This window comes from Archocentrus centrarchus, chromosome 14, assembly GCF_007364275.1.
Source record: "Archocentrus centrarchus isolate MPI-CPG fArcCen1 chromosome 14, fArcCen1, whole genome shotgun sequence".
Lineage (NCBI taxonomy): Eukaryota > Metazoa > Chordata > Actinopteri > Cichliformes > Cichlidae > Archocentrus > Archocentrus centrarchus.
Window position 1 is genome coordinate 28925536 of NC_044359.1, and position 12443 is coordinate 28937978.

Here is a 12443-nt window from a genome sequence, read left to right on the forward strand (position 1 = left end):
TATTTGAACTGTTTTATTTTCCAGGGTTGTGGATTGATTGTACAGCATACATCTTTAATATCTTTAAAAAAACAAGAACAAGAATTTGGTACCAAAGTTTAAATTTATTTAGGATTTTCTCTAATCCACACACGGTCAAAAATATACATATGGGCATCAAGCTTCTGGCATAATTCTGACTGGATATCTGACCACTCTTCTCAGTAAAATTGGTAGAGTGCATTTAAATAGGATGGTTTCCTGGCATGGACCCAACTTTTAAGCATAGTCCGCAAATTTTCACTAGAGCTGAGGTCGGGACTTTCGAGAAACTTAACGTTAGCCTGCTTTATCCATTACAAAACCAGTTTTGATGTGTGTGTGTGTGTGTGTGTGGGTGGGGGGTCATTGTCCTGTTGGAACGCCCAGTTGTGTCCAAGTTTTGACCTTTGACCGTCTAGCTGTTGATTTGAGGTGAATTTTTCAACTTCACCTCAAATCAACAGCTAGACGGTCAAAGGTCCAAGTTTTGACCTTTGACCGTCTAGCTGTTGATTTGAGGTGAAGTTGAAAAATTTGGAGGTAGTCCTCCATCTTTATTGTTCCATCCTCTTTCTGCAATGTATCAGTACCACTGTCAGCGAAACAGCCCAAGATGCTACCACCACCAGGTTTGGCAGCTGGTACAGTCTTTTTAGGTTTGAAAGCCTCACCTTTACTCTTCCAAACAGACGTCCTGTCATTGTGGCCAAATAGCTCAATCTTTGTCTCTCTGACCAAAAAACTTTTCTCCAGAAGGCATTTGGCTCGTCCATGTGGACAGCTGCATATTTCAGTTTAGCTTGAAGGTGTCAATTTTGGAGCAGGGGCTTCTTTCTGGGTCCAATGTAAAACTCACTTCAATGTGGACAGCGACACTGGTGTTCCAGCACTGTCCTGTTCACGGCAGGCTTGAGCATTGGTGGTTCCTGGATTGTTCCTGAATATCCGAACCAACTTACTCTCATCTGAGGGAGACAGTTTGGTTCTTCTTCCAGACTTTGGCAAAGTGCTAACACAGGCAAATAACTTGTACTTATGTGCAATTGTTTGAATTGATGATCTTGGAATCCTGAAGTTGTTCAGAAATGGCTCCAAGAGGCCCTCCCAACTTGTGTAAATCTACAATTCTCCTTCTTAGATCTTCATTAAGTTCCTTGGACTTTCCCATTGTTTTGAGTATTGGTCAGTCCAATGAGTGCTGGCAAAGAGAAACTACCAGTTGTAGTTAGTCATGATCACTAACAAAAAGTAAATAGGCCTTAGCCTCATAAGGTTAAAATATATTGTAGAACTTTTACCAGCACTTAGTAAAAGGCTTAAGTGAATGTATCTATATTTTTTAGCTGTATGTGTATTTTTGACAGTGTGGATCAGAGAAAATCTAAAATTAATTCAAACGTGTGCACCCAATTCTTGTTTTTTAAAGTCATTAAAGATGTATGCTGTACAATCATTCCACCCTGGAAAAAGAACAGTTCAAATAAATCATTAAAAGCCCCAGATTACTATGACAGTCATGCCTATGATGAGCATATGTAAACTTCTGACCACAACTGTAAATAAATTAGTGCATTTCAAACTGCTAGAAAATATACGCCAAAAGTATTACTGTTAGTTATTCTTAACTGAAACCAAGAAGATAAAAGTAGCATGTCTAAATATATAAAACAACAACTGTGGTATAGCACGTTGCTCATTAGGCAGCTGTAACCATCAGGTTATACTGACTGAAAAAAAAATAACGATAAAGTTATCACAAGCACACATGCCTAATTGGCTGTATGCTGAGAACATCCATAAACCTGTTGTAAAAACAAGGGCTTATTGTAACAGCCAAACCAATTACAACATTCACATTTTTGACATCGTCTGACAGTCAGTTTACTATCAGAGCAGGATTATATGACTTGAATTACTTCATGAAATGTTTAATTAAAAAAAAAATTCCTTTTTTAAAACACTGAACTTTGGATTCAGTGTCTTGCCCAAGAACCTAAAGGCACTGCTCCTGTGGATAATTTAATCTGTCACATTTGGGGAATTAAAAAAGATTATGCCTTTGGTTCTTTTCCTGTATCTTCTGTAGTTTTCTATGATGGAATGTGTTGATGGTGCACTGAGGGTTCTGCATTAATGTCTAATGGACTGTGACTAATGTGTCAGGACTGTTAGCACCCTAATTTCATTAGCCATTATTTTATGTCAACTATTCTTTTTTAAATAAGTTTTAATCCAGAAGAGAGAATAGAAGACTGTCCAACTCCACCTGTTAGAGGGCCAGACTCCTCCACTGAAGTGTCCTATAGTCACCCACCTATCACAGCATTACAGGGAGACCTAACTAATAGCCTACACAACACAGAAGAACATCTCAGGTAGCCCATTATAACATCCTGACATTGAATTCAACAGATTTTAATTAAAATGAAGCTATTGTCATGACAGAACGTAACAGCTTTTTAAATGCATTTTACAGCCAACACATCACCAGCAACCCTCGCCCTCTTTCCCCAACACACACCTACAGCTCAATACCCCTCTGCATGGATACTGATGGACAGGAAGAGAATGATGAGGATTTGGAGGAGGAAACAGATGCAGAGCTTACTGAAAGCCATTATAGCCAAGACCACAACCATGAGAAGCACAAACACCAACTGCACCACCCTTCCCCACACAAGCAGCTCCTCCATGGACTGGACCAGACCCCGGCTTCCAGCACTGGAGATCTGGACAGATCAGTCACAGGGTCTATGGTTAACAGTTGGGGCTCAGCATCTGAGGACAACATCTCATCAGGGAGGTCCAGTGTAGTCAGCACTTCAGAAGGATCCTTCTTTACAGATGGGGATTTCAACCAGGCAGTAGCCTCTTCACGGGACATTGTTGGCCTGCGCATGTGCAGATATCCAGAGGAGTCAGGTGAGGATGCGTATAGCAGAGGTGGCAAAAGTACTGACATTCTGTACTTAAGTAGAAGTACAAGTACTTATGTTAAAAAATACTTTAGTAAAAGTCGAAGTACTGGTTCAACTTCTCTACTTAAGTAAAAGTAAAAAAGTACAGGCTCTGAAATGTACTCAAAGTAAGAAAGTAAAAGTAGTTCTTTGGAGGATGTTTCTACCTGCTATTTTTGTGTAAAACAAACCGAACCTCATTATATATTATTGTAATAATATAAAATAGTACATGAGAATACAAATGTTATTCCAATCTAAATTTTAATTCTAATGAATGCACTCAGCTTGAATCTGTTATGTAGGACACAAACTGTGAAAGGGAATTTAAACACAGCTCTGTTCTCTGTGTCCTCCATAGTAGAGGGTGACTGTGCCTCCACCTAAACACCCAGTATTTCACAGCTCTCTGAGCTGATCTCCATCCCCTACACTGACAGCATACAGGCTGTAGAAATGTTGGATTCAGTGAATGAATCTCAGCATCAGCAGCTTTGATTCAAACTCATCTCTGCTGCACTGATGTAACCTGTAACTCTGACCATGAACACAAACACTGTGCTCCACTCCAACACAGAGCTTTACTGTAAATACAGTACAACAAACTAACCTATTTATTAAACACTAAACTGCAGCATTTTCATAGAATCTCTGAATTACACAAAGTCAGCATACTTCAGTTTATTTTCCGGTCCTTACCTTTAATTCTAGCCTCTCTTCTTCCTCTCCTGTCCTCTTTCTCCATCTCTGAGTGAACTTCTCTCTCTTTGCTCTCCCTGAAATACAGCAGCTCTTCTTTTAGCTAGCAGACACACTGTGTGACAAACTGCACACACTTTGTGTGTTTGCTGATATTTGTTGAGCATTTAGAAACGTTGCATTTACCTGACACACGTTACTCCCTTCATGCTCGCTCCTCTTCAGTAGCGCTAGCTAAGCTGTTTATGTGCCGCAGCGCAACTTACGGACTCAGTCCGGCCCGCTGTGACCCCTGATTATAGCGCTATAAATGATACATAAATTATATGGGTTTGCGTATTTAATCCCTTTGTACGAGATAAGCCCCGGTGATGGAGGATACGCAGTACGATTGTCTCTTATATGTTATTATTCCTCCGTTTAGGCTCATATCGTTTTATGTTTGAAGGCGCACTGACCGGAAATGCAAACTTCTCTCTGACGTTAAAAAGTAACGAGTCTGTTTGAAAATGTAAGAAGTAGAAAGTACCGATACTTGCGTAAAAATGTAGGGAGTAAAAGTAAAAAGTAGTCAGAAAAATAAATACTTAAGTAAAGTACAGATACCTGAAAAATCTACTTAAGTACAGTAACGAAGTATTTGTACTTCGTTACTTCCCACCTCTGGCGTATAGGGAGGTAAAACAGTTAGGTCCATAAGTATTTTGATTATGACACACGTACTAGCCATACTAACTGTCAGAATCCTCAAAACACAGGCCAAGGAGGAGGAGTGGCAGCAATCTTTTACTCTAGTTTATTAACCAAAGGCCCAGACAGAGTTTTAATTCATTTGAAAGGCTGACTTTTAGCATTCTACATCCTTACAAAGAAACAATATGTACAGTAAAAACAGTTTTAGTTGTTGTTATCTGTCATCCTCCTTGCAAAGAGAAAACCAACGCCAACTTGTGGCCTGGCATGGGAACTACATCGTTTTCATCGTTTCACATGTCATCAAGTAAACGCGTATCGTGCTGAAACGCATCAAAACGACACCGTTTCCAGTGAAAACGGCATCGTGTAAACGGGGCCTAAAAGTGCTGTAACTAAGTTTAAGAAAGTGAGTCCTCCACTGTTATCTTCTGCCATCTGTCAACACAATGCACAGCTACCTTAACTCTACTTCCACAGAGGTTGATTGTCTTGTTAATAGTTTTACATCCTCACTACACATGACCCTGGATAGTGTGGCTCCTCTGAAAAAGAAGGCAACAAATCAGGGGTGCTTGAGTCCCTGGTATAACTCTCACTTTAAAGCAGATAACGTGTAAATTAGAGAGGATATGGCATTGCACTCATTCAGAAGATCTTTGTTTGCCCTGGAAAAGTAATTTGTTGCTCTATAAAAAGTCGTCCGTAAAGCTAGGACAGCTTACTATTTGTCACTGATCAAGGAAAACAGGCACAATCTCAGGTTTCTTTTCAGCACTGCAGCCAGGCTGACAAAGAGTGAGAGCTCTGTTGAGCCGAGTATTCCTTTAACTTCAACTGATAATGACTTCACAGCCGTCCTATACATGTGCCATTAAGTACAGCATCTCGAATAACTGCTGATATTTACTTAGACTCTCTCTCTTCTGATTAATTTCAGTAATGTCTTCCTCTAAACCATCAGTGTTCCTTTTATACCCCATTCCTACGAGACTGCTCAAAGAAGTTCTAATAAGTAATGCTTCAATTTTAAATAATATTAATCTATCTTTTTTGACAGGCTACTGAGCACAGGCTTTTAAAGTAGCAGTAAAACTTAAAAAGCCCTTGCATGCTCTAGCTGTCTTAGCTAATTATAGACTGATTTCTAACCTTCCTTTTAGTTTGAAAATTCTTGAAAGAGTAGTTGTCAAACAGTTAACTGATCATCTGCAGAGGAATGATTTATTTGAGGAGTTATGGTCAGGATTTAGAGCGCATCATAGCACAGAAACAGAATTAGTGAAGGTTACAAATGATCTTCTCACAGCCTTTGACAGTGGACTCATCTCTGTGCTTGTCCTGTTAGACATTCAATACTGTTGCTTACAAAATCTTACTACAGTGATTAGAACATGCCATAGAAGGAACTGTGCTGCAGTGGTTTGAATCATTTCTATTTGATAGATTCCATGGGGTTCCATGCTGGGAGCAATACTTGTTTTTACATTATGCATGCTTCACTTAGGCAATATTATTAGAAAACACTGCATACATTTGCATTGTTATGCAGATGATACCCAGCTTTATTTATCCATGAAGCCAGATGATACAAATCAACTAGTTAAACCACAGGAATGTCTTAGAGACATAAAGGCTTGTATGACCTCTAATTTCTCGCTTCTAAATTCAGATAAAACCCTACAAATCTAAGAACCATGGAGTCCAACTAGATAATTATGACATTAGCTTGTCTTTCGTAACATTGTGAGGAATCTTGAAGTATTTTTTGATTAGATGTCCTTCAGCATGCACATTAAACAAAGATGTAGGATTACCTTCATTCATTTGTGCAGTTTTGCTAAAATTGGAAATATCCTGTCTGCATGCTGTATCAGAGTAATGCTGAAAAATTAGTTCATACATTTATTACTTCTAGGGTGGACTATTGTAATCAATTACGATCAGGTTGTCCTTAAAACTCCCTGAAAAACCTGACAGGGACTAGACAGAGAAAACACATTTCTCCCATACTGGCTTCACTTCGTGGGCTCCCTGCTAAGTCCAGAATCAACTCCAGATTAAAATCCTTCTTCTCACATACAAGGTCTTGAATTATCAGACCCCATCATGTCTTAAGGACCTCATAGTGCCATATTATCCCAAAAGAGCAGTTTGCTCTCAGATTGCAGGCTTACTTGTGGTTACTAGAGTTTTCAAAAGTAAAACAGGAGGCAGTCTTCAACTATCAGGGTCTCTACTATGGAACCGGATCCCATTTTGGATTTGGGAGACCTACACTCTCTCTACATTTAAGATCAGGCTTAAACTTTGCCTTGTTGATCAAGCTTAAAGTTACAACTTGATCAGGTGACCCTGAACCCTTAGTTATGTTGCAATAGGCCTAGGCTGCTGGGGGACTTCCCATGATGCACTGAACGTTACTTTTTCTTCACTCATCTCTTTTCACCATCTGTATGTTTAAACACCACTACTGTACTTAATATTTCGTCATTTTTAAACTCTGGCTCTTTGTCCCTTAGTGTGATATTTGTCCTGTCTCCCTCCCCTCACCCTCAGGCAGTCACAGCAGATGGCTGCCCCTCCCTGAGCCTGGTTCTGCCAGAGGTTTCTTCTTGTGAAGTGGGAGTTTTACCTTCCCACTGTTGCCAAGTGCTTGCTCATAGGGGCTAGTGTGAATGTTGTGGTTTCTTTATAATAATGTAGAGTCTTTACCTTACACTATAAAGTCCCTTTACTGTGAATTGGCACTATTTACATAACATTGAATTGAACTGAATATATATTTTTTTGTAATTTTGCCTCTGTACACAACCACAGTGGATTTTAAATCACATAAGATGACTGAAGTGCAGGGGTTTAATAAAAGTATTGCACTGTTTAGCAATTATAGCCATTTTTTTACATAGTCCTTAATTTTCATAGGCTCAAAAATAATTGGACAAACTGACATAATTTTAAATATAAGGTTTCTTTATAATATTTGGATGTGATTGTTTGTTTTTTGGTTCCACAAACCAAAAAGAACTCTAGTTGTCTTCATTTCAAGCACCACCATGACCTGGATGACTGACAATCTGCTCCGACACCCTCACAGAGAACAGTCTGTCATTTGAAAGAGCCAAACTGTTCAACTTTTGCAGAAAATGTAGGGCTATATTGCTCACAGAAAGGGAGGAAAGTATGTTGCCATTATTATTATTAATAACATTATTATCATAGTAGCGTTTACGTAGAAGTTCTGGAAATAAAACATTATCACTACTTGACAAAAAACAAAGAGACAAATTATTTTACAATTAATTTCCAATTACAATGGCAAATGTAAGGTTTTTATTGTAATATCTATGTCTGTGAAATGACTTTAGGGCGGCGGCAGCAGCGACCCAGCAGTCCCATGTCAACAGATAGCAACATGAGTCCTGCTATAACACATAAAAGGCCCAGGCGGCATAAACAGAACCAGTCTGCTCAACAGGGTTACCAACCCAAAGATGTCTTCAATGACGGTAAAGAAAGAACCAAGGCTGAGGTTTGCTATTGCATACTGTGTCTGTCAATGACTGTAACATTTAAAATGCTGTGCACTGCTCTGTCCGCAGACACTTGCATGCCTCTGAATTTTACCAGCCAGATGTCCCATGGTGACTATAAAGTGAGGGGGGCCACGCTGCCTCGGATGGGCTCTGGGGATGCCCGGGGTAGACGAGGCAGCACTGGGACTCACAAGGTCAAAGAGGGCACATTTGAGGAAAGAGAGAGCCAGGACAAGCACAAGACTCCATTTGTAGGAAAAGGAAACAGCAAAAACCGACAGCACTCTGGTACTGTATAGATTACCTTGCTCACTTTGTAACTTTTAAATTAATTTTGCAACCAAATTATGATTTACATTTTTTTAAATCTAGTGTGATCTTTTTGACTGGTTTAATTTTAGGCCAGTGAATCTGTGATAAAGATTAACTGACTTTTTTTTTTTCTCTCTTCTTCAGAATTTGGGGACATCCTTCTATATAGTCGTCCCTCTTTCCCATCAGGACAAGCTCAGATGGTGCCAAATGATTCTAATTCATCCAAATTTGCATCATCTGGAGACTCAAGGACTAAACAGGGAGGACAGGTGGCACCTTCAGGAAAAGTGGAAGAGGTAAATGAAAAAAATGTTTCGATTACTCTTGGCTGAATATATACATGAATGCAGAAAGAAAAGAGGAATGAGACTGATGCTGTTTTGTTTCCACAGTTCCTGAAAAGCTAAGAAGCAATGTGAGCTCAACAGGAATATCCTATTGTTGCATCAGACAAAGGACTACGACCTTTAAAACATGGAAAAAAGACTCCAAAAATACTGCACAATGTCGTTTTTTTTTTCTTTTTTTAAGTCAAACTTCTCATTAGGTGTTGAAAAAGAAAAAAAAAAGAAAAAGAAAAAAGTGCTCTCATGTTTAAGTCGGTAGACTTTAATTTGATGCACTGTTTATTGTTTGCTTTCTTTGTTGACCAGCCTCCAGGACACTGACCTGCTGGAGTCTGAGTATAGTAATACAAATGCACATTTGATGGCGGTTGTGAGTGTCTGCAAAAGTATTGTCCACAAAGACTGCTTGATGCGGTCCAGTATGAGCTTTGTTTGTCAGTTGTGTTGTTACTTTGCTATAATTGATATACAGTCATTACCTGCCATCTTGTAAATTGTTTACTGCCACAGAAGTGCTTCAAATTCAAATTTTATATAACAGTGTTAATGTTTTCTAAGTGATGTACATGTTGTCTTTGTATTATTTGTCTTACTTTGGTTAAAAAAAGCACAATCACATAATTTTATTCTAAGTCATTACTATATGAATTTTCAGTCTGGAGAAAACCAGTTTTTGGAGTCTTGTTGATCATTTCATCATGCTGAGAAAAAGATTGTTGATTGTGCATTCAGTTGTGTACATTTCAGCTGCTTTCATTGAGATTTGAACTATCTGTTGTGTGTACTGAGAGAATTGCATGCAGATTCACCTTTAGGAGGTTTTACTTAACATCTCGACTGCTTTGTCCTCCCATTAGGGATGGCCAAAAGTTTGTTCATGGACTGGTTCCATTTATTGTTTCTCTCCACTGAATTAATTCCATCTACTCCTGTGTTCCCCTGACCTTGGCCAACTTATGGAGTAGGGCTGGACAAAATTGCCAGATTTACCAAATTACTGACTATGAATCTCTTACTGATGTTATTTCACATATTTCAATAATAAGTAAGCTTCCCGAAACCCATATATTTAAAGTTAGAATGGCTACAACAGTTGGTGACATCCAACCAAAATTTTAGCCAACCAAACTGTCCAGAAGTAGGCAGCCAGTTTCCTACTATCTTAAACTGCTTATAAGTAGTCAAACAAATGTTGGGAGTCAGTTTAAGAAAGGACAATTAAAAATAAAATAAAATGTCATATTTAAAAAAAAAACAATCGTTATACTGTTTATGTGTTCTAGATTTTAGTCATATTGTCCAGCTCTATTCTGTAAGTTATATATGGAACAAATATGTCACTTTAACTACTCTCTTTAAATAAATATTGCTGTTCCTTAAGCGACAACAAGACACAATCTAGTAATTCATTTATGTAACACAATAAGGATAATATTTATTCCTCTTTCCAGTGTTAAAGGAGACAGTAATTTTCAACAGACAAAGAATCTACATGTATATGGCTAAATCTGGCCACTATGCGTGCCATGAAGCTTATAATTATCCACATTTTATTTGTGTTTTCAAAAGATTGTTTTTTTTTAACAAAACTGATCTTTGAAAGAAAACGATGAGTATGGCTCCCAGTTTGAGGTGAGAACTCTGCAGGAGACAGAAGCAGGACAAACACACAAAAAGCAAAAGTCCAAGCATACGAGAATCTAAAAGGCAGAAAATTCAGAGCTTAAAAAAATGATGAAATCACACACAGCAGACAACCAGGGAACAGGACCTAAGAAAGGGAGAGACAGGACTGTAGATAGACTGAAATATTACTCGGTTTATGTTGTTCACTTTGGTAAACCCATCCCATTTTGTGATTGTGATGTGAGGTGAAAACACAAGAAGGGTAAACTGAGAGGGTGTGATGGAACATGCATTTTAATTGAGGTGAGTGGTGAGTAGGTGCTGACATTTTCAATTATGTTACCTCAGTGTGGTTCCCTCTGACCTAAGAGGCCAAGAAGCCATTGCTGTTAGCATGCAGGCTAAATGTGCCACCAGCAATGTATTATTTATAGCTATTCCATATACTCTGTTACGCACTCCCTTTATTCCACTATAGTGATGATGAGAAAAATAATGATCATTTTATGTGTGTTGGACAAGCACATGGTTATCCTCCAGAGTACATACTGCTTTAAATCCTTTGCAATGATCACCTGAGATTCTGGAGCTGCCCTTTCATTTTGCTGAAATGACATCGAGGAGTTTCCTGACAGAGCCACAGCAGTACTCAAGCCAACCTTTCAGCCCCAACCGGTTGCGGCAGATGACCACCCCTCCCTGAGCCTCGTTCTGCTGGAGGTTCCTTCCTGTTAAAAGGGAGTTTTTTCCTTCCCACTGTCGCCAAGTGTTTGCTCATGGGGGGTCGTTTTGACTGTTTGCTTTTCTCTGTAATTATTGTAGGATCTTTACCTTACAATATAAAGGGCCTTGAGGTGACTGCTTTATTGTGATTTGGAGCTATATAAATAAAATTGAATTGAATTAGATTTAACCTTTAAACTGGGTCAAAAATGTATTCCTGTAATTTTTTTTTTTTTTTTTGACCGAGCTATTAAACATCTGACCAGATACTGGATTTTAATATGACATTTCACCTCGAGCGTGTTGATCACCTGTGTAACACTGCAGTTTTCTAACTAGCCAACAAGAGTTCTAGAAGAATTTCAGTAACACATAGTACCACAGGTACCTGCCAAATATACAATCAAATATAAAAAAAAACCTGCCTGCTATCGCCCCGTGCACTAGCACGTGACAGAAGAAGTGCACATAAGTAATTTATCATAGGTTCCACTTTAAAATATATCTATTAATTTTTAAAAAAATGTTTAGCAGTGTAATTTCCTGATTTTTGACAGATGGTCAATGATAACCAGGAGCCAACATTCATAATCTTAATAATTAAAGCCTTTTCCATTAATTAAACCTTCACCTTTTGCAGTCCATTGCACCACTCAACCTAGAAACAATTAATCTCTCTATTTGGCTGTTTACCAACTTGTTGTTCAGAATGCACACAGCCAAGGGTAAGGGGATGAAAGGATGATCTCTTGACCTTGCAAGTAAGACTGCACATTGCACTGCTTCATCCCGCTTTTGCTTTAACATAAAATAGCTGAAACACTTTGTGTGAACAGAACAACATAAAGAACGGAGCGCCAGTCAGTGCTTTTCAATCTACAATCACCAGCATCCAAGGTTTTATTTTTACAAGCCCTCTGCAAAGTCACTCGTCATTTAGTTTGAGGACTTGTTGGACAACGCACTTGACTCAAGTCACTTCATCTCGGTCATAATAATATGAACCATTTACTTGTGCCGACAATTTTTTTTCATCCCATTAACTCTACACGCTCACTTGCTATGTGGCAAAAGAAAAGATGCAAAATGTGCAAGAACTGCACACTAATAGATTGTAGAGTTAGTAACACACCTCAGTTTGAATTACAATCTACTTCTTAAAACAAACTGAACTCTACTGACCCCATTAGACTTCTTTCAGGTAATAGGGTCAAAGAGCCATTCAGGTGAGTAGTATGCCAATAACAAAGTCATGGATACTGATTTTGCACATGACACAATAAGAAGTGGCCAACTAATGCATGGAAGAATAGTATAATAGAGAAGATAAAAACGTGCACTGCAAAGATTATGCTGTTACCTTCTGTAATACATAAAATGGTTGGATTTGTAAGCTTTAGCCATTCTCTGCATGTGTACTCTCTATAAAACCATGAGACAATATTATTGTGTTTCCAACATGTACAAAAACATTGACTTCCTTTACAGTTGTATACCAGCAGCTACAGCATCTTTGTCAAATTATC

The 12443-nt window shown here is 38.5% G+C and overlaps 1 protein-coding gene across 1 annotated transcript in view; it reads left to right on the forward strand.

The window, feature by feature from the left end:
• Positions 1 to 10946, forward strand: part of LOC115791818 (roundabout homolog 1-like) — an 80753-nt gene extending 69807 nt beyond the window's left edge. Inside the window, exons 25-30 of the mRNA XM_030746086.1 lie at positions 2247 to 2396; positions 2498 to 2943; positions 7739 to 7879; positions 7973 to 8194; positions 8363 to 8517; positions 8614 to 10946. Of these exons, the coding sequence (XP_030601946.1) occupies positions 2247 to 2396; positions 2498 to 2943; positions 7739 to 7879; positions 7973 to 8194; positions 8363 to 8517; positions 8614 to 8628 (1129 nt within the window). The 3' untranslated portion in view covers positions 8629 to 10946. The remainder of the gene's footprint in view (positions 1 to 2246; positions 2397 to 2497; positions 2944 to 7738; positions 7880 to 7972; positions 8195 to 8362; positions 8518 to 8613) is intronic.
• Positions 10947 to 12443: the final 1497 nt, after the last annotated feature.